Source organism: Phalacrocorax carbo, chromosome 27 (assembly GCF_963921805.1).
Source record: "Phalacrocorax carbo chromosome 27, bPhaCar2.1, whole genome shotgun sequence".
Taxonomy (NCBI): domain Eukaryota; kingdom Metazoa; phylum Chordata; class Aves; order Suliformes; family Phalacrocoracidae; genus Phalacrocorax; species Phalacrocorax carbo.
This window is the reverse complement of record NC_087539.1, coordinates 3,121,337-3,143,212: the sequence shown is the minus strand read 5'-3', so window position 1 is coordinate 3,143,212 and position 21,876 is coordinate 3,121,337. Positions and strand designations below refer to the sequence as shown.

At 58.7% G+C, this 21,876-nt stretch overlaps 1 protein-coding gene across 2 annotated transcripts; it reads right to left on the bottom strand.

Moving 5' to 3' along the window:
* Window positions 1–511: 511 nt before the first annotated feature.
* Window positions 512–21,313, bottom strand: TFCP2 (transcription factor CP2). 2 transcript variants are annotated; one of them, XM_064474206.1, is made up of 15 exons: window positions 20,874–21,313; window positions 14,689–14,840; window positions 14,012–14,088; window positions 12,860–12,965; window positions 12,542–12,648; window positions 11,703–11,855; window positions 9,259–9,369; window positions 8,417–8,505; window positions 7,832–7,910; window positions 7,265–7,358; window positions 6,520–6,610; window positions 4,182–4,288; window positions 2,765–2,907; window positions 2,049–2,100; window positions 512–1,915 (listed from the first exon to the last, which is right to left on the bottom strand). In XM_064474206.1, exons 1-15 carry the CDS (start codon window positions 20,993–20,995, stop codon window positions 1,878–1,880), a joined length of 1,521 nt encoding a protein of 506 aa, XP_064330276.1. In that variant the 5' UTR covers window positions 20,996–21,313; the 3' UTR covers window positions 512–1,877. The 2 variants fall into 2 exon arrangements, with proteins under 2 accessions (XP_064330276.1, XP_064330277.1); XM_064474207.1 differs by having other exon boundaries at window positions 7,862–7,910.
* Between the last annotated feature and the right edge of the window lie 563 nt (window positions 21,314–21,876).

Below are 21,876 nucleotides of genomic sequence, written 5' to 3'. Positions count from 1 at the left end.
CTCCCCAGCAGTCACAGCGAGAAGCGAGCAAAATCATTCAATTTTTTTTTAATGCCTTTTCTTGGCATCTTGACTGATTTATGCGGCTTTGGCGGCTCAGGGCAGGACCCGCAGAGGTTCAGGGCGTGCTCACATCCCTGCCACAGGGGTAGGGAAGCGAGCTGTCTCGGAGCCGTTCCCAGGATCAGCCTCTGGCTCCTCCGGTTCCTCGCCAACCCTGACGCTACCCAAGCCCTGGATGCAGCTGAGAGGCAATTTCGGGGGCGAGGGGGAGCTGCCGCTGCCCTGAACAATGGTTTTGGGGGGCTGCCGACCTACGTCCTGCCTCCGGCGCCGGAGCGAGCGTGCACTGAGCAGCGTAACGCGACGGAGGGAGATGGGGCCGCTACCGGGCCCTTCGCACCAGGCCGGAGACACAAGCAGCGGCCACAGGAGCTTGGTTTGATTGAACCTGTTCTGATTTGTGCTACCTATCTCGATTGCGTCGCCAAGAAGAAGACAGGGGCCGAGAAAGGTGGGAAGAGAATCGTTTATGGCTTACAAACACAGAAGAGCAGCCGGTATTTTAGCAGCAGGGATGTGGCTGTCGCGATTGTCGCATCCGCTGGTGCCTTCACTCCCGCCCCGGGCCCTCCCCGGCCTGAGCCAGGACCTCAGCACCTGCCTGGGGCTGGAGCTTGTCGCAGCCTTATTTAAAATTAAGAGCCCTGCTTTACACTGTAATTTTACCCCTATTTTTTGGCTCAGAACACCCTTGGGTAGTGCTGATGCTTCGAGGCAGGCGTTACCCCGGGCATCTGTACCGGGGGATCTTATGGACAGGGAATAGGATCTACCACCTGCAGGGCAGGGCAGATCCTTCGCCTCGGAGACTTCACTGCTGTCTTGGATACCTGCACAGAAGCGCTTTTGTCACCATCAAGTCCGAGGGCTTTCAAAAACCCTTTGAACTTGCCGTCCACCTCCTCCTCGGTGCACACAGGTCTAACACCGGCGCTGGGGCGGCTACGGAGGCTGGGCGGGGCGATGCAGGGGCAGAAGAGGAGGCAGCAGGCAGACATCGCTCAATATTTTCAGCAGAGATAGCTACATCTTTTTTTTCTTCCCTAAAACATGCAGAAAAGAATCCCACAGACCACGCTAGTTAGCTATTTCTTTATCCAGCTCTGCTTCACTCCACGTGTTGCTCCAGCTTTATACAACTAAATCTGTATAATAAAGTTCCTGACGACCTCGCGCTCGCAGGGAGGGGGGAAGGACGGCACCACAACCACACCCGCACACACACAGAGCCAACGCCGCTTTCAGGGTGGGTGGAGAGAAACAAAGTCACCACCTTTGTCTAACAGATGCGTTGTAATATTAAATGAAAGCTTAACAAAAATCTTTTTAAGAAAATCCCTCCCGGCCCTAGCCTACCACTCCATCAGCACAGTACGTAGCGTATTTGAGACCTGCTCAGCTCAGCACGTGCCCGAGGGCCGGTTGGCTTTGTTGGGCCGGTTTAATTCACGTTCTCTTGCCAGTCTGCGAGCGTCACAGGAGCCTCTCAAAAAGCAGAGCACGCCCGCCACCAAAAACGCCCTCACGCAGGTCTTGGGTCCCAATGGCAAGTTTCTACCGAGAGCTACGCCAGAGCCGGTGACTTCAAGCCTCGGAGCTCCAGCGATTAAGCAGCACGTTACCATCAAGGGCTGTTTAGATGCCGTCAGAGCAAGGAGGTGCCCCGCGAGAAAGAAACCCGAGTAACCAACAGCTCGGGGTCTTTCCAGGGGGTGCCCAGGAGTTTGCAGATCTCTGCTCGTGTCCTTGTGCTGGAAGTGAAGGGTCTTCGTGCGCGACGAGAGGATCGCGGGTGTTCCGCACGCCGTCCCCTCCTATTTTAAGATGATGTGGTAGCTATCATTGGTTTCAGCTGCAAAAGAAGCAAAGCTCGTGAGCCGCCCGCAACAGCAAAGGAATCCGCTGGGTTTTGAGCGGATCCGACACAAGAGCTCCCCAAGAAGTACGGAAGGGAAATACAAGACGGAGCCCGGGCGTTAACGCACCTTTCATGGTGTCCAGAACGAAACAGGATTCGTCTTGGAAGTTCTGTATCATCTGAAAGGAGCCACAAAAGCCAGCTTAGTCTGAGGCTGCGTTTAAACACGGCCGAAGCGCTTCACAGCCCTGAGCAAAGGCTTTGCCTTCTGCCATTCGGCGGCGGGCATAGATTTCGAGTACTGAAAGGTCTAGAAGCTGCTCAGGCAGGAGCTTAGTGCTCTGCGAGGTAGGAAAGGCACCAGCCATAAATATTTATTCCTTCCTCCAGCTCTCCAGAACCGAAGGCCCGAACCAGCCAGCTGAGAGAGAAACCATCGGATTCTGGGATGCAGGTCTGAAGTCCTCCTGCAGCCACTCCCCTCCCTGTTTTTACAGCAAAGCTAGAGGCAGCCAGGCACGAAGGAGGGTGTGCAGGCAGGCTGGACTACCTCAGGGAGAGCCATCCACGCCTGGTAAACCTCACGGGTTTAAGTGAGGCATCCCAGCAGCAGGGCAGCGACCCCAGGCGCCAGCATCCTTGGCTCTGCAGGCTTCAGCGATTAGCTCCGACCCTTTGGAAACCGGAGGCGACCGAGCGGGGCCCTTCCTCAAGACCTGCCCGGGGGACCCGTTCCCCGGGGTCCTGCGCAACCCCCACAGCGGAGCTCAGAGCACAGACACGAACCGGCTGAAGCAACCCAGCGCAAGAGATCGAAAATAAGGAGCACCCAGGGGCTGTTACCTCATCGCTGATCAGCACGTGTATCCCCGTCGGACCCTGCTTGTAAATCTGGCTGATCTGTTGGGAAGAGATGCTGAAGAGCTGGGCCAGCTTTTCTGTCAGCTCCACCGCCGTCAGCTCCTCCAGATAAATCGCATGGTACACTGCGAGGAGAGGCGCTGTTACAGCTCGGCGCCCAGCGCAGCCCCGACGTCTACACCGTGGGTGCAGAGAGGCTTCAGCCACCGCCACGCCGCCGACCCAGGGAGCGGGTGCTTCCAGGAGCGCCGCAAACAGGCCGCGCTCTGCCCGGGAGCGTCACAGCTCCGCTGGGGAGGGACCGCGCGCGGCTCACCTACCGAGAGTTGCTTTCCAGCAGGTTAAACACCCGCCCTGCCGCGCCCGACTCGCGCGGCTGTCGTCTTTTCAAGCTCAAGCTGCTAAATCTACACGCGACTGCAGCGCGTCTCCGGTGCCTGCTCTTGCTACGCCGCTGCGGCGTGCCCTGAGCTACAGAAGCATCGGCGCCGCAGTAACTCGGCTGTCATCAACGTCCTGCAGCGTTTGCTCTCTATTTACTTATGCAGTCCTTGCCCCAAAAAGCTTCTGTTTCGACTAGCACCTGCCGAGCAGCGTTGTGTACCATTCCTGGCGGTTTTCAATCCCAGCAGGATGGAAACACCGCCCCAGCACCTCCCCAGAGCCCCCCCTTGTTCCTCCACTCCCACGAGGCAGGTCCTGGGGGGAAGCGAGAGGATCCGAATCGGAGCAGGGCAAGGAAAGGAGGAGCTGTTTGCTTTTGCGCTTGCCGCTCCAGTCACGGAGGTGGATAAACCAGCGCCTGGCTGCTCCACAAATGTAGGTCACTCATTGTTGTCTGGGCAATGCTGGATTCTCACAGGAGCTATCATTTGTCAGCTCAGAGCAGGCAACGTGCCGGCGGATTCTGCAGCCACCCATTTGGTGGGCAAGGAGAAAAACCAGCCGGGTAGGACCAGGGCAGGGAAAAGGGTTCGCCGCCATCTTCTGGCGCCCTTGGCGAAGGGGGGCGTGCAGGACCCCCCGGCCTGCGTACGAGCCTGGGTGAGGTCGCAGGTGAGCTCGCCCGCGAGCTCGCTGCCTCCTGGCAGCAAAGAGGTAAGAACGACAGCAGCCGAAAATGAAAGCCACAGACCCTCTCCGAGCTGCTGCGCGGGCTCCGGTAACACGAGTGGCTGCGAGAGGGGCCTTTCGCCAGCCCAAAACCCACAGGGCAGCGGCGTGGGGATGAGGGGCCCAGAGGCAACTGGTGCTGAGCGCCCGTGGGCAGCAGCGGCAGGGCTGGAAACGGCCCCCACCCCATTTCTGTTTGCTGAACCCCCCGGCTGTGATTTTCCCTCTCACCCTGTCAGCGGCAACCCAAGCCCGTGTGCCCCCAGCCGGGCTTCGAAGCCCTTACCAAAAAAAGTACTGGTTACTGTGTCGCCGTCCTCGTGTTTCTGCTGGAGGTCCCTCAGCTGCTGGGACTCCTGACACACGTAGATGGTCAGTCTGGGCCGCACCATCCTGCAGACAGAGCAGCGAGTGAACGCCATCGGACTTGCTCAAGGACACGTCCAGGTCTCGACACTTCACCAGCGCTTTTCCCTCCCCTCTATCCTCAAAAGGAAAAGAGGAGATCGACAAACTCATCTCAAAGCAAAACCATCGTGGCTGTCCCCTCCTTGCTGATGCAACAAAGGTTTTTGCGAGAAGGGACGAAGCCAGCATGGGGACACGGTGCCAGCTGGCTACTGAGCAGCTAAATCGGACGGCTCACTCCCAAGGACGGAGCAGTCATGGTTCAGACCGAGCTCTGCTGGTACCACACAGGCTCCTTCCCCTTCAGAGTCTCATTCTGCAGTTGACTTGAGGGCCGTCACAAGCCAAATGAAGCACGTGATTGGGAAAAGCCAACACGGCTTCGCTAAAGGCAGATCGTGCTTGACAAACCTGGTGGCCTTCTATGACAAAGTGTCTTGCCTGGTTGACATGGGGCAGGCGGTGGACATTGTCTGCCTGGACTTCTCCAAGGCGTTTGATATGGTCCCCCCCAGTCTCCTCCCGGAGAAATTAAAGCGTTAAGGCCCAGACAAGGGGTCTGTGCAGTGGGTGGGGACCTGGCTGACAGGCCGCACCCAAAGGGTGCTGGTAAATAGCTCCTTTTCCAAGTGGTGACCTGCCACTAGTGGGGCCCCCCAGGGATCGATATTGGGCCCAATGTTATTCAATATCTTCCTGAGTGATCTGGATAACGGGATCCAGTGTAGCCTGATGAAGTTTGCGGATGACACCAAGTTGAGTGGGGAAGTAGACGCTCCAGAAGGGAGAGCTGCTCTGCAGGGAGGTCTGGGTAGGCTGGAAGAGTGGGCCAGCAGGAACCTTATGAAGTTCAGCAAGGAGGAGTGTAAGATCATGCACCTGGGAAAACACAATCCGGGAGTGCAGCACAGGCTGGGATCCACCTGGCTGGAGGGCAGCTCTGTGGAAAGGGCCCTGGGGGTCCTGGTGGACGGGAGCCTCAACATGAGGGAACAGTGGCTGCTGCGGCCAAGAAGGCCAACGGGATGCTGGGCTGCATCAAAAAGGGCATCGCCAGCAGAGAGAAAGAAGTCATTATCCCGCTCTGCTCAGCGCTGGTCAGGCCACACCTGGAACTCTGTGTGCAGTTCTGGTCCCCGCTGTACAAAAAGGATGTGGCCAGGCTGGAAGGGGCCCAGAGAAGGGCCACCAGGATGATCACAGGACTGGGCAGCTGCCATACAAGGATAGGCTGGGAGAGCTGGGTTTGTTCAGCCTTGAGAAAAGGAAGCTCAGAGGGGATCTCATCCCCATGTACCAGCACTTAAGGGGCAGCTACAGAGAAGACGGAGACTCCCTTTTCACACGGAGTCCCATGGAGAGGACAAGGGGGATGGACACAAGTTGCTCTTGGGGAGATGCCGATTGGACACGAGAGGGAAGTGTTTCACAGTGAGGACAGTCACCATTGGAGTAATCTCCCCAGGGAAGTGGCTGACTCGGCCTCGTTGGGCACCTTCAAGAGCTGTCTGGGCAGGGTACTGGGCCGTCTTATCTAGACTGCGCTCTTCCTAGAGAGGTTGGACTAGATGATCCCTGAGGTCCCTTCCCACCTGGGATTCCGTGATTCTGTGAAAAGCCGGCAGCATCTCCCGTCCTTCGCGCCCTTCTCCCCAGCACAGCGCGACCCCGTTTCCCCGCTGTCGGAGGCAGTACATTAACCCCCAGATCGCTCCCACCCGTGCATTATCGGAGACCCGCACTGATGCCTCCCCGGACCCCCCCTGCAGGACGCTGCCCACCCTGTGCCCCTCCGGCTGCAGCGGCGCCTTCTGAAACGCTCCAGCTCAGACAGGAGGTCAGTAAAACACCAGTCCCTGCTTCCTCAGGGAAAGGGGCAAAGGACTATTCCCTTTCTGGGAAGGTAATTCCGCTGAGAGGCGGTTTGGAGGACGGAGGAAACAAGCAGAGTATCGGTGGGACTTTCTGGCTTGTGGCTTCGTTCTCTGACTCTCAAAGAGTAAGGTCGCTTCTAACACTTCTCTCCCACATGGATTTTCTTCCCCAGATTGTCTCTGGAGCGGTTACCGTGCTGGCTAAGTTATCAAATTTGACTGAAAGAGGTTCAGGAAGGTTAATGAAACTCTCTTCTCTCCCATAGAAAGAGCCAAGCAATCGGGCTAAACCAAATACAATTTACCTACCGCCTACAGTCAGCTTTTAAGCAAACAACATACCGTCCTTTCAACGCGTTGAAGAGCCTGATGCCATCTGCAGGGCCGCAGATCTGGATAACATCTTCTCTGGTCAGCTTCAGTAAGTCTGCACCTACAGTTTTAAAAATCAAAAGGAGAAAAAGTCACACAATCCAGCCCAAAACATCCAGGATGGGGGGAGTGGGGGGGCTCCGGGCACCACCGCTGTGCCAGCTCCCCCTCCTCCCGCTCGCAAAGCTAACCCCATTCCCAAACTGCTTCTGCCTCCTCGCTAACGACCTCCCCCTGCTTCCCCCAGAAGGACGCTCGCAAGATTTTCTTTCCAGACTGGTTTTGCAAGAGCGTGTTTCGGTACAAGCCTCTGTCCCGCATTATCATTTACAGGCGGCTGCCCGGCGCCTCGCTGACCCTGGATAAGGGAGGCCGTATCACCAGGGAAGGAGAGGAAAAATAAATGCGAAGCGTTTCTTTACACACAGTGCTTTCCCCCAGAGCAGCATTTCTCAGCTTGTTTTAAGACCAGAGGGTGCTGCGAGCTCTCGGAAGGGAAACCACCCCAGCCCCCACTGCTGTGCCAGTTGAGAGCGAGGTGAGAAAAGAAGAACACGGCTTTCGGGGAGCCACGTTTTATTGTGTTACACAAAATACGAGATTTTTAAAAACATTTATATTCCCAATGGTAACACGAAGACGGCCTCAGGAGCAAGAGGCAGCCTTGGCACAGAGGAGGGACACGGATGCGGGTAGGGACGACGTCGCAACCTACCTGAGAAGTTTCTGAAAAGCCGAGAAAAAGTGGAGAAGCGGTTTCGGTGCAGCCACTGCTGGGCCTCCTGGGGCGTGCTGGTGGGCAAGAGGTTCTGCAACAGAGGAGAAGGGTCATCGCCTCAGAGGTGATGCGGAGGCGCTTCCGCTGAGGAACGAGCGCAGGTCAGCTCAGCCAGCGTTTGTAATCGCAGTCTTAAATCGAGACCCATGCGAGCCAGGCTGGCAGCACACGTGCAAGAAAGGCTGCAGCCCGGATGGGTTTTGATTTAAAAAGGCTTCAGAGGGACAGAGAAAGAGGAAGGAAGCACAGGGGAAAGCACAGTGGAGATCAAGGCAGTAAGCGAAGGTCACAGCGAGCTACACAAAGCTTGCTCACAGCTCCGCATCACTGTAGCGGACGTTTTTCACCCCATCACCTCTTTTTGCAACTGGAGTAAAAAAGAAGTTATAACTCCCCACAGACGTTAAACTAGGGCAGCCTCTTCCCCAGCAAGCTACAGCCACCCACGAACGCACCCCCGCTCCGTCCCCAAATCCCGTTTTCTGACCTGTGCACCATCCTTACCACAAGCATAAGCTCTGAGGTGTGACTTACATCTGCGATCGGAGGGGGTGGCTCGGGCTGATGGTTCGGAGAGCCATTGCTAGGTTGGGGAGAAGAGCCAGACAGAGCAGAACACGAGGTCAGCGCCGCTCTTCCCCTTCCGGCGCGGGATCGCGGCAGGCAGCAACCACCACCCTCCAAATCCCACAGCCCAGAGCACCGAAACACGGGGACGGACAGCTGCGTGGCCACGGCAACACCGTCGTCGCCGCAGTGCGACGCTTTGCAAGAGCAAACGGCCTCCGTTGGAGCATTAACACGACGGGGAAAGGCAGAGTGAAGCGGGCTGGAAGCTGAACCGCTGCTCGAACGCACACGGGCTCCCTCAGGCAAGAGCCGAGCTTTGCTGAGGCCACAAGAGGTAACAGCGCTCAGCGTCACGGGCTTTGATTTGTCTTTCCCCCACTGGCACAGCCTCTTGGGCTGCTTCACCCCGCCGCACACCTCGGGACCAGGCCCCTCCTTGTGCCGGCTGCCAGCTCAGACACGCCAGTCTCTCGTGCAGGGCAGAAACCGGTAGCCAGCCAGCCTCGCCTCCAGACTTACCCTTCGCCAATGGAAAAACTGCTGTGGGAGCTGTTGAAGCCAGGGGATGGCGCGTTATTGACGTACGTTATCTCCGGCCAGGGAGAACACTAGAAAGGAAAATCCAGAAGAGTCACGGCGTCGCTGCGAACGAGCGCGCGCATCTGCTCTGGTCAGCACGGGTTAACGGCTATTTGCTGACCGGCGGCCGCTGCCGAAACAGAATTCAAGAATGAAGTAGGGGATTAAAAGAAGCCACGGCAATTCACTGCAGCTGGTCACAAAGCTCAGATTTAGCGATTCTTAATCTCCAAAGGCCAAAAGTCACAAAATTGAAACACAGGGAGAGCCGGGATCTAAACCGCCGCTCTGGCACTGGGCTGACACGCACGGCGCCCGCCAGCCGCGCTGCGGGTCCGGCCCGAGTCGGGCACGGAGGACCGTCCCCAGATTCACCCGGCGCAGGGCGAGGGCTCCCTCCCCTGGGCTGTTCAGCACCGACCCTTCAGACGACTGATTTTTAATAGACCAACACTTTCCACTAGCACAGGGAGGAAACGACAGGGTTTTTCTGCCCGCTCACGACCTCGGTGCGCAGGTGCCACAGAGGCAAAGCGAAGCTTGCAGGGAGAGGTAAAAATCTTTTATTAGACGATCTATTACAGTGGGGAAAAACCATCACGTTTCCAGGCACTAGGGCCCTTTTTCAGGTCTAGTGAGAAACATCTTTGCCTATAAAACTCGTCTTGCTTTTGTCTTGCAGCTATAAACAACCTGGCCCAACGTTTCACAGCAGAACACTGACTCTTTAACGGGTTTCGTTAAAACAATGACACCAGTCGCTCCATGAAAGAGCACCCCACCTCTGTGAGTATCGTAGTTTCGTAGGAGGGCTGGTATTTCTCTTTCTCATGAGGTGTTCGCTTCTCCATCTTCTCCCTGTCCGTCTTCTGCTTCCGATCGGCTCCTTTGGGCTGGAAGGGAGATACTCCTGTTAGAGCAGCAGTGTGGCAGGGCGGCAGCTGGAGAGATGTGCAAGAAATGCAAGGACCAGAAAAAGTAACTCATCCTTCTACTCACCCACTTGTTGCTTTACAGAGGGAAAAGGAAGCGGCTGGGACTGTCTGCACAGAGAATTAACTACGGTGACAATATCACTTTGGTAACAACCCCAATATCCTCATCTACCCACGCCCCTAAAACGGGGCCCGGAACATCCGCACAAGGAGGTGAAATATTTTTCAGAAGAAACTTGTTGGCTCTAAGGGGACAAAGGCCAGTTTCTGGTGTCAAGTATCTGAGCTGCGCCTTCTGCACCCTCACCACCCGCTTCGAGAGGCGGCATTTCAGCGGCACAAACCGCACCAGACACGAGAGCGCTCAGTTATGTCCTTGCCTTTGCCACGACCTTGAAAACCCGTGCGCTTTCTCATATGCAAGATTAAGATGATTTTACTTGCTGCTTTATCAAATGCTCAAAGCCCTGGGGAAAGCAGCAAGTAAGACAGCGCCATTATAACCACCAAAGCTATCCCGGTGCTCTCCTGGGCAGAAGCCTAAAGAATTTCCCCTAAAACTTGGCTGTGCACGGGCTCTGCCTTGGCTCCCCCGCCAGCACTCCCAAGGGAAAGGAATTTGGCCTTGGTGAGCCAACACAGCTGCCTGCCGACATGCAGACGCCTCCCGCCTGGATCAGCGGCATCCATAGCACCGGCGCGGAAGCTTTAGGACTGCAAATACAGTACCACAGCCTTCCCGCTCCAAATTTCTTCTCTGGACAGCAAAACAGAGACCCGAACGTGGCACCGCCACGCTCCGAGTGAGGCGAGGCGGAGCTGCTTGGCTGTGGCTTGGCCAGCCAGTTCCTGCCATGACAGTCTAATGGTTGCTCTTATCTTCCCGCGGTCAGCGCTGCTGCTTCTGGCAGCTAGAAGGGATCTGCGCTCCAGGCGCCGACGAGCGTGGGTAAGGCGCCCTCAGCAGCTGTTTTGAAAGCACCGAAATGCTCCCAGCTTTTGAGGGGCAGAGGGGAGACAGGAAGAGCAGGGCAGGAGCCTCAATCACGTTAACCCAGAGACAAAGGGCACCCCACGGCGAATGGGTCTCGCACAGGCACAGGGCAACACCAGCACCCGGCGTTGAGCCTGCTGCCCAAGCAGCACCCCAACCCAGGGAGCGGCTGCATCAGCCGAGCGGGAGGGAAGGCTGAGACCATCAGAGACCATCCCCCTCTGCAGGGCGACCGTACCCTGAAGCCACAGCTTCGCTGCTTTGGCTCTTCCCGGCTCAAGGTCAACAGAGCCAAAAAACACCCACCCCAGCCCCTGGCCCGAAGAGCTGAAGCTCATTAGAAACACAGTGGCAGGCACCTTGCGCTCTCACTACCCTCCAGGTCTTGTTTGCGACCAGCCTTGTCCCCTCCCGACTCCGCAGCCATCCGCTTAGACTGTTTGCATCGAGATACCAGCCAGAGCTCAAACAAACCCTAACAAATCACACCCCTTGCCTTGAAACGCTATAACCCAAACAGGCAAAAGAGAAGAGAGAGAAGGGGAAAGATGCCAAGCGGCAGCGGGACACGCTGCCCGATATCACGCGGCAGCTTCACCGCACAACCGCAAAGCGGCGCAGGCGCCCCGGCCACGCGACCGACCCCGCCGCGTGCCAAGTGCCCCCCGAAGGGAGGAGGACAGAGAAGCCCCGGCAAAGATATCGCGTGGCGTTGCTGGGACGATGGGGTAACGGAGGCAACCTCAGTGTACCAGACAGCGCGGGCACGGCGTGCCCCCGCTTCTTCCCTGCGCAGCCGCCCCCGCGGGACAACACCTGGGCGCTGCTGCGCGCGCGCCCCTTCTCGGCCACCCACGCCATCGCGGTGCCGTGGCTGCCACCGCCAGGTCGTGGCTTTTTCTGCAAACAATTTCCAACAGGGACCAGACGCCTGCGCCGCCGGAGAGGCTGGATGCGGACGGACCCTCAGATGCAGGTAATGAAGTGAGGAGTTTAGGCAGACGCCGAAGCTCCTTGGAGGATCTCCCAGGCTGATAAGACTCAAGACTAAAGGTGGGAGGTTTCAAGTTCTCCCTGTGCGTTGCTCTTGGCCTACTCGTTCTGTAGCCTCATCGGCACCCAGACTCGATCGACAGTGGAACCAGGGAGAGAACGGCAACGCAGGAAGAGAGGCCCTTTCGCAGACAAGCCTGGCCACAGTCCTGCACCCGAGACGTTCACTGGGGCTGCAGTGTGAATTGGGACCGACTCCCAGTTTGTTTCCTAGCGGGGAAAGGACACCAACGGGCCGAGGTACCTTGAAGACCTTGATCTGGCAGCTGGCAGAGTGCAGGTGCTCCGTGTACTCCCCGTTCTCGTTCTCCTTAAACGTGTCTATCTGGACCCGAAAGGGTACCCCCTTCTCGCCTCCATGCTTCCGCATGGTGAACTCCGTGCTGATACAGTGGACCTGGGGGAAGGCAAGGCGTCCTGCGGTTAGTAATTCCGCCGTGTTTGACTGACCACAGCCTTCCCATTCCCCTCGCGGGAGCCAGGACAGCGCTCGCGTGAAGGGCGGCCCGGTGAGAAGGGCGAAATACAGAGGTGGGATGGGACCGCGCCAAGGACCCCCTGCATTAAGGAGTTAAGGGGATGCTGCAGCCGAGGCAGAGCCACATTCTTTAAGCACGTTTTGCAACCTCTTAACGTTAACAAGGAAGCCCCGGATCAGCAGGGCAGAGGGTTCGGATCAGCAGGGCAGAGGGTTCGGCTGCACCAGCCTCCACACGCTGCGGCCTGTGATTCTAGGTGGGCGCGCCAGACTTCCAAGAGGCTGGCGAGATGCGCAAAAGCCTCTAAGCAAGGCGGAGACCTGAATCACAAAAGCAGCGGGACCTAAACGACCGCAGAAATGTGTAAAACAACTTATTGGTGGTCAACTGCGCCTGTGCCTCGCTAGTGCGTGAACTGCTGCTCCCTTGCGTTGCTTAGGGCAGGAGGTAGGGTGTATTTTAGCTGACATCCTTCCACCACTGTGGCATCCGGCTGCTATTTCACTGCTCTGAGCCAAAAAGGCATCTCTTTCCCCCTTGGAAAGCTCTTATTTTTTTCCCCTAGGCCCCTGCAACAGGAGTTTCCTCACTTCTCCTCTTTTACCTGGATAAACACCGAAGTCCTCTTGGAAGGATCCCATAGAAACTCCACTGTATTGAGCTGGGTTGGGTTTGCTCTAGGGTCAATGATGCCCACGGACATCGGGATATCTGCAGGGGCACATGTGGGGAACACGCTGCGATTGCAGTAGGGGGAAGAGATTCACGGGGAACATACGGAAGAACCAACCACGTCTCCCAAAGTGCAGAATCGTGACAGCACTTTGTCCCTTGAAGTCAAGGGACCGGGAGCCCGGCCGGAGGCGCTTCAGGCACCCACACCTGCTCCAGCCCCAGCCTGGGTGCTGCCACGGGGACTCACCTATGTCCAGTATCCTGTCCCCAGGCCTGTTCCACCGCCAGCCCTCCAGCTGCTGATGCTCCGTGTACTGCAGCCGCCGGTCATGAAACACCACCCGGAATATGCTCTAGAGGGGAGAAACAATCAGTGCCTGGAGCTGCCCCAGGGAACCTGAGAGCCTTCAAGCTACAAGACATCTCCCGGTTACAGAGGGGCCTGGAGGCTGGTGGGGAGGCCAAACCAAGAAAAGAAAGCCCAGGAGGACACGTGGGACAGAAGCGTGAAGGTGGCAGCTTATCCTTCCCGAACTCTAAGTGATCAGCAACTGCCTCTTGGCTTGACCCCAGGGCCCACGAGGCGGGTTGGGCGCCACCAGCCAGGCTGTCTCGACAAGCGGGGTTCCCCAGGGCTCGGTGCTGGGGCCAGTCGTGTTTAATGGCTTCACCAATGATCTGGGCGAGCGGATCGAGTGCGCCCTCAGGGCGTTTGCAGATGACACCGAGCTGGGTGGGGGTGTCGATCTGCTCGAGGGCAGGAAGGCTCTGCAGAGGGACCAGGACAGGCTGGATCCATGGGCCGAGCTCAGCTGTGTGAGGTTTAACAAGGCCCAGTGCTGGGTCCTGCCCTTGGGTCACACCAACCCCAGGCAATGCTCCAGGCTGAGGGGAGCCCTTCTCGCTCTCTGCAGCTGCCTGAGAGGGGCTGGAGTGAGGGGGGGGTTGGTCTCTGCTCCCAAGTTACTGGTGACAGGGCGAGAGGGAACGGCCTCAAGCTGCGTCAGGGGAGGTTTAGGTTGGAGATGAGGGAAATGCCTTCCCTGCCAGAGCGGTCAGGCCCTGGCACAGGCTGCCCAGAGAGGTGGGGGAGTCCCCGTCCCTGGGGGGGTTCAAACAACGTGTAGCCGTGGCCCCTGGGGACATGGTTTAGGAGACCTGGGGGTGTTGGGCTGGGGTTGAACTTGATGATCCAAGAGGTCTTTTTCAACCTTAACGATTCTGTGATTCTGTGACGAGGTGGGAGAAGGGGAAAGGGAAAACAACAGCCAGCCAAGCCAGTGCTGTCCCACACACGCTGTCAGAGGCCGCTGCAGGAACGCAGGCTGAGACCTCGCTCGCCGCTGCCTGCGGCAGGGGATGGCTCCAGCCGGACGCGCCACCCACACTCTCCGCTTACCTTTACCAGTTTCCCATTTATCTCCGGCAGCTCCCCGATTTTCCTGTTGTCCAGCATCCGGATTTCATAGGACTGCCCTGAGGGAAAGACGAGCGGGGCACCTCGCGGTTAGTCGGGGATGGACCTTGGCCGCCGCCCCTCCTCTGGCGTTTTGACATCTCTTCTGCCACACTAGATGTGCCACTGGATCTTCTCGTCACATTTCAGTGGGGCGTCGTATGAGCATGAGCCATTAGAGCCTCGGCTCTAACCCCCCCTCCAGGAACAGATAATCCTCCCCTTCCTGCAGCAGTACTTTCCAGGAATTACCCTTATTAACCCAAGACCAAGAACAGGGGAAAAATGGATTACACAAGCTTCATCTGACATCGGTCGCCAACCCTGATCTTCCAGTTCTACTTGAAAGCAGCGGGTACACCCTGAACCTGTAAAACGCACCCGCCGCAGAGCACCCCGGTTAACACCAGTTAACCACCTTACGGCGCGCAGATTTTAGTTAGGTTAAATCCTACAGGCGATTCACCACCGTAACCAGAGGGCAGGCAGCAGGGCGAAAGAGATGGAGCAATCTGGGGTTTACCACTGAGGTCCTTTCCATTCCCAAAGGCAGAGTTTTATTTTGCAGGGTGTTTACCCGAGGGGCGCACAGCCCGCGGAGGGCAGGGGGCTTCTCTCACCTTGGTTGAGATAGGTGAGTGTTTCGTCGTGGAGCTTGACGGCGGGGGACGTGGCGGCACACAGCACGTACTGGAAAGGCAGAATTTTGTTCTCGTTTTCAGGAGGCAAACTCGATTCTTCCTGCTTGAAGATGGGGAGGGCAAGGACGTCGCTGCAAAGAGATTTGTCAGACAGATTCATTTCAGCTCCAGCTCCAGAGAAATGATGCATCTGGTATTTGGTTCCTCCTCCTAGGGAGAGCTCTGAGCTTTTTTTAGTTAAAAAACCCACATACCCCGACATCTCTCTGCAGAACTGCAAAGGAGCATTAAAGCAGACTGAGTAGTCTGAGAAGACGACCTGACACCTGCTCTTGCTAAAGCTTTTCTCAAATTAGCCTCCCTGTCCACCCAAACCCCACACATTTCTTGCTTCAAAGCTGAGACAAGAGTTTGCGTGTCAGACCGAAGCCCGGCTCCTCCGACGGCACAACTCCTGCGCTGCTTGCGCATCAGCGCAGAGCTGCTGCAGAGACAGACGCACGCAGGATGGCGTCCGTGTCGCGCCGAGAAACGCCCGTCCTCTTCCTCGTGGTCCCAGCCCGCTCACCTCCGCCAGCAAAGCAGCCCCATACCCTTCCCCCTGCTCCAAGCAGAGCGGCCAGGAGCTCCTTTACCCTCCAGGAGAGGCTTGGCAGGAACCTGAAGCCTTGCTCAGGTCAAGGTCGCCAATTTTTTCACCGTCGCCTCCTCTGCGCTTAGAGAAGCCCCCCAGCGAACAGGGGTGTCAGCCAGCGCGGAGGCAGAGACCTCGGGGCACATCGGACCAGGGGGACGCATGGTCAGAGCACCAAACCCTCCCTCCTGCAGCCGTAACCACACGACACACACGAGCGTCTCGGTGGAGCAGATCCTGCGGGCCCCGACACAGGAAGAGCCCTTCTGGCACGAAGGCAGCAGGAGGCGCCCCCCAGCTTTCCCCAAACCCATCGACAAGCCCCCAGACCCAAGAACCCTTTGTGCCACCACACAACCAGCCAGCCCTGACCCAAACCAAGAGCTTGGGAAGCCCGCGGAGGTCAGAAGACGCTGCATGTCGCCGGCGGCACAGCCCGCGCCGCGCGTCCCCACGCCACGGGACATGGGAGAAACCAGACCTGGGCTTCTGAGGCAACCGCAGGCACCTGGTTTCTCCCTTACGGGTCGGGCTTTTACCGAAAGCCACCACAGCTCCTGCCCAGCCTATGTTTAATGACAGGAGGAACCGCCCTGGGGAGCCAGCGGGACGGCTTCACCACGAACCATTACCCTGCAGCAGGCCAAGCACCCTCCTGGCTATCCGGTTGTAGGAGATGAGTTATGTGGGAGCTCTGCACCATGCCACGGAGCAGCACGGAGCTGCTCCAGCTGGCACGAGCTCGCGCTCATCCTCTGGATGCTGTCACGCCGCTCTTGGCGTTGGCTCGGAAAAGCCAGGGCGTTCGAGCCCCGTGCTACCAACGTTTCCCAAGAGAAGGATGTCTCCAGGTCATTGCAACTAGGCAAAAAGCTCGCTGCCTCTGCTCCCCTGCAAACACGGACACTTCCATACTCAAAAAGGCCACGTGGCAACAAGAACTTGCTGAATAATGTTACTTTAAAAACCATCAGCGATACCCCAGAGCATACGGACGCGTATTTAATAGAAATTGTTTCAGAAGCGGACTCCCAGCAGTTGTTTCGAGCCATAACAATGGCCAAGAGCAATTACTCTGTTGTGCATAAACCAGAACATCCTCCCACCCACCCACAGGAGCAGAGCCCGGAGGAAAAGCAGAGCCTGGGCAGACGCGTTTGAGCACAGACACGACCGCAGAGCCGAGGATCGGCTGCCAGGGCCACCCAGCACCATCCCACCGCCCCAGGTGAAACGCGGCGCGGGGCAGAGCCGCTCAGGTCCCTTCGAAGGGCAGGAGTGAAGCGCTAAGCGCCGATGAAGAGTCAGGTCGTCTGCCCCTCCTGTTACAGCTTTGGGCTGCAAGCGTAAGGAAGGAGTTAAATCAGCTTGTTTTATCCTTTAGTTGAACATTAAAAACCTTTCCCAAGGAAAAACTGGACTTATCTGGCCAAATACCAGCTCCCACCCTAACAGGGCTTTAACCCTTTGGTCTCCAGAGGCCAAATATCCACCCTTCTTCCAGCGCTGTGCAAGTGACACCCACCGCTGCTGCCCAAACCCGAGCAGGAGGGCCCTTCCCTGCCCACATCCCAACTTATCAGACATTACGGAGCCGTGCAGACGCCCTGGTCTCAGCACCGATGAGGCATCAAGGCGTGGGTACAGTTAGGCAAACGACACGACCCGGAGGATGAACCTCCCTGCAGCTCCATCTCGCTCGCAGAGGAACGGCGTTTCCTCCCGCAGAAGGACGTCTCGCCCAAGCAGGCTGCCGAGGCAGGACGAAGCACGGATGTTACCGAGCCCTGTAAGAAGGCACGAGGACGGGGAATACCAGTGCTAACCTGCTGCACCCAGATGGACAGGAAAATTCATTTAAAGGCTACGCCCTGCACAAATTCACCCGGCAGCCGGAGGAATGCAGGATGCGCTTCTCCTGCACGCACGAGCGCTTGTTTTCCTCGCGGGCTTTGACACAGCAATGCTTCAGCCCCACTTCCGTGGCCTCGGGAGACCCCGGTTTTTGCTCTTTCTTTCGCTTTGCCTCACATAAAAACAGCCTGGGTGAGGAAGAGCAAAGCTCGACTGCGACCTCCCCGCGTGGAGCGCCGGCACGCTGCCATCGCCCCCGCTTTCGCTCGCGCGGAGCCCCCACGCGATGCGGGATCCACATCACGCAGCACAGCCGGCTGCTGCAATATCACAGCCTGCTTCTCAGGGCTCCAGGAAGCTCCACGCGGCCACTAACACCGCTCGGAGGCCTGCCGAGAGGAGCGGCCGAGCCATCCCCGCCAAACCTCCCCAAATCCAGCGCTAGAGCGTTGCCACGACACCCCTGCCTGCAGGGAGCGATCCTTCGCCATCGCAGCGGCCGCGGGTTTTGCCGAGAGCCCCTCAGCTGGGACCTCTGGTTGCTCACACGCCGCTATAGGGCCCAGGGAAGAGGGTCAGCTTTACGCATCGCAGGGTGCAATAAAAAAAAAGAGAAATATTTATAGAGATGACGTGGTTATAAAACAGCAAGGGAAAGCTCGGCAGCTCCTGGCCTGGCGTCTTCACGGTGCCTCCGGGTGAGGGACAACCTCAGCCACCTGCAAAGGCAGCAAAACGCCGCAGCCGCGACCTGCGAGGCGATTCACGGCGGCACAGAGGGCCGTGAATTTGTTATTTGGCCTCCTGTTAGTCTCCCACCAAATCGCCAGGTTCAAGAGCGGTTGTTTTGGGGAGCTGCGAGTCCTTCAGGTACCGACGTCCCACGAGCAGCCCCAGCGCGGCCAAACCGAGCAGCCATCAGCGGGCTTTTCTTTAGACAAACCCGTGCGTGGTCCTGCCGACTCCAAAGGCACCTGGACGAGTTCCTGCAACTCCTGGGAACACACCTCCCTTTAAAAAAAAAACATTTCACTGTACAACTGAACATGCTTTTGGGGGAAGACACTTCACTTAAGGCGTCTGGCTCTGGGGTGGGAGGGAATCTCCTGGAAAAGAGGGGGAAAAGAATAATCACAGAGAAACTCTGCGGATGGAGGCAGTCAGCCAGTGCCCGATTATCGCCTCCAAAGCCACCTCTGCTCTCCTAAAAAACCCAATTCCAGGGAAAAACAGTAACACCAAGAATTCAGGTTCGTCAGCAAATGCAACGCACAATCCCACCGTGCAACTCAAACGAGAAGAAGCTTCCAGCCACGCGACAACCTCCCGCCGCCACCTACCAGCGCTCGCTCCCAAGGTAGTAACGTGCCTCTTCCATAGGGAGAAGGGATGAAAGAGGAAAACCCCCCCAAGGCAAGCACAGAAAAGGCACAAACACGCTCAAAATCCGAGGTGCCTGTTGAAACCTTTCCCCCCCCTTCCCGCGACACTGAGAGAAAATGTCAGATGTCAGGACAGGAAGGTCGGCGCGCTCACCTACGGGGGCACACGCTCTATTTACGGGCGCCGTAGGTCAAGAAAAGTCTCCGAAAAAGAGAGTCGGGTTTCAGACGGCCGAGCGAGCCCCGCAGAGCGCAGCTCGGCAGCAGGTCGGGCTCAGAGCAGCGGCGCAGCCACCGCGTCGCTGACACGCAGCTCAAAGCCCCTTTGGCACCGGTAATACCGGCGTGGAAAAGCTTTGCAGCCGGGTCGGTGCGCGGCACGGCGACGCGCAGAGCCGCGGCCTCGGGAAACCTCCGCTCAAACCTCTGGCGCTGAAAACCGGCGCCCGGCTGGGCCAGGCAAAGGGTGTAAACGCTTCGAGGCTGTGAGCTAAGTGAAGGTTTCCTCACGCAATTAAAACTTTTGATGCATGGCCAACGGGTTTTAGCTTGACGGAGGCAACTCTATACATCAAGATCACCCACGACGCCTTTGCTCGCCCTGCGAGGGGAGCGTTTGTGCACAGGACCCCTCACCCAAAAAGCGGGGAAAGGGAGGAGAAGGAGCTTCAAAGCTTCATGACCCACCTCCCAGAGCAAAGCTGGACCTGCCCCGCACATGTTAAACTGGAAACTCATTCCCTCCCTCCCCATCAAAGGTAACGAAGGAGGAATCTCTCCTCCGAAAAGCCACCGGTCACAGCACTCAGCGTCGCTACTGCCGGGAGAGGCGATGGACGCGCCCCCCCTGAGCTCCCCCCGAGCTCACACACCTTTGGGACTGTTTTTTCCCCAAGCACTTCAGTTAAACAAACCCCAAAGGCTGTGACAGATCCTAACAGCGGTCAGGGATAACCTTGGGAAAGCACTGGCTTTCCTCATCCCTGGAAGGAAGGAGAGACGGAGGCTGGATGAGAAGAGCTGCTCCTCCGCTTCCCCTGCAAAGGGGCGGCGGGCGGGAAGCTACTTTCCAGCCCGTTGTACCGTAAGCAATCACCCGACGGGTCATTTTTAATTCTGACTTTGCCGTTTCCAATTGCAGCCCCCTCAGAACGCCCCAGACTCGCATGAAGGCGTCCTCTTCTGGCATCCTCCTCCCGGACGGCTTCACCTCAGCCCCAACCTCCAGGCCTCTCTTTGCCCAGCTCCCGCCTTGGGTCCGCAGGGAGGGATCCACATCGTCCTCCCTCCTCGCTCCCAGCCGAGGGGGATCCCAGGATGAAAACGAGTGGAACAGAAGTCACTTTTGAACTAGCAAAGCTCTCCCCTCAAATTACACCAAGGCAGCTCTCTCGCAGAACTCGCTGCGCCCGCACCGGCCCACGACGGAGCTAATTCATCGAGGACGGCAGCGGGGAAGCGCGGGGCCGCTCGCAGTCCGGCTCGGCAGACCCCGTCCACACCAGCACCTCACCCGCAGGCTGCGCGTCCCCGTTAGAACCCACGCAGCCAGATACGAGGTGTTACCGGGTCTCAAATGGAGGCTCGGCCGAGCGGCTGGACGCCAGAGCTGGGGTCCGGAGGGCAGAGCAGCGAAGCAAGCTGTGACCAGTCTCCGGAACACGGGCCACGTACTCGTGCAATATGGGTTGAGCATCCGACGCTACAAGGTCCCGATCCCGACCACCGCACTCATGGACAGGGCATTTGACCCTGCGCGGGTCCTGCTCCTCAACGGTGCTCCTGGTTTAGCTCAGTCAGGACGACAGAGCTGGTCTGCCCCCCAAAAAAATGCCAGTGATCCTCCAGGAGGGCAACTGATTATGGCAAAGTGCTGCTCTTGGGGCTGTTATGTTATGCTGCATAAAACCAAAGCAACCAGCCACAGGCTCTTCTAACCAGCAGCGGAGGAGAAGCATGGGAGATGATTTAGCTGCAGTTTGAGGACATCAGGAGGCCAAAGACTGAGAGCAGCGCAGGGGCTGCTCAGCCCCACGACCTCGAGCGCATCCACTCCCCGAAACGGCTGCCCAGCGGCCGATGGGCTCTTTGCAACCGCGGCTCCATCCCGACTTCAAGCGGCCACGGCCCGGTGTCGGAGCCGAGCGCCCATCTCCCTCCTGAACCGTCCCCCATCTTTAGGTGCATTTTGGGGCTCCTCAGCCCACCCCGAGCCCCCCGGGACGGCCAGCCCCTCTCCCCGGTGCGGGATGGACCCTGTAAGGTGGCCGGAGCGGCCGGAGCTGCCCACCTACCTCATGCTGTAGGCCCCAGCGCCCAGCTCCTGGCCGATACCCGACAGGCTGGCGTCGAAGTCCTGCACCAGCCCGGACTCGATCACCTCGTCCGCCAGCGGCAGCTTCAGAGCCCAGGCCATCCTCACCCACAGGCACGGGGCGCGAGCCCCGGGCGAGGGGGCCGCGTCCCCCGTGGAGGAGGGCAGCGGGGGGCTCCTCGGCGGGCGCCCCGGTGCGTCACCCCTCTCAGCGGAGAGGTAAGCTCGCTCCCCAGGGGGGCTCAGCTGCGCTCCCCCCTTCTCCTGGGGGTGCCGAGCCCCCCACTGCCCCTTGCGGGGCCCTCTCCTGAGATGGCTAACTTGGGGACCCCCCTGAGACCCACTGCATGGGGCTCAACCCCCAACCCACAGCCACCCACCGCCTGCCCTTTGGAACCCCTTCCACAGGGCCACCCTGAACACCCCAAAGCCTACAGAGATCCCCAGGGGCCCCCACACCCCTGAGCCCCCCCCTCCCAAGGGGCTGCACCCCCAGGCCCTACACCCCACCCCCGAGGGGCTACACCCGTGGGAACCCCCCCAGGCACTACACCCCTCCAAAAGGGCTGCACCCCCAGGGGACCCCAAGCCCTACTGCTCTCCCCGAAGGGGCTGCACCCCCAGGGACCCCCCCCAGGCCCTACAACCCCCCGAGGGGCTGCACCCCCAGGCCCTACACCCCCGCAAGGGTCCGCCCCCCGCGGGGACACCCCAGGCCCTGCCGAGTCCCCAAGGGGCCGTCCTGGCCCCCCTCAAAGGCCACCCCCCGTCACGGGGCTGCCCCCGAGGCTCGGCGCTACCCCCAGAGCCGCTCCCCGAGGGCTGCACCCCCCAGCCCCGCCGCGGAGCCCCCCGGCCCGGCCCCGCCGCTCCCGCCCCGGGCCGCGGCCCCCGCAAGATGGAGGCGGCGGCGCCCCGGACCCCCCGCCCCCGCCGCCAGAGGGGAGGCGGCCCCGCCCCGCCGCCGCGCTCAGCCAATGGCA

What these genes read in the sequence shown, in the direction of transcription:
- TFCP2 (XM_064474206.1), bottom strand. Translation starts at nt 20,995, where the DNA reads ATGGCCTGGGCTCTGAAGCTGCCGCTGGCGGACGAGGTGATCGAGTCC. An exon ending in TTCAACGCGTTGAAAGGACG is followed by an intron (nt 4,289 to 6,519) that starts GTATGTTGTTTG and finishes CTCTGTCTGCAG; the next exon opens with GATGGTGCGGCCCAGACTGA. An exon ending in CGTTCTGGACACCATGAAAG is followed by an intron (nt 1,916 to 2,048) that starts GTGCGTTAACGC and finishes CTTCTTTTGCAG; the next exon opens with CTGAAACCAATGATAGCTAC.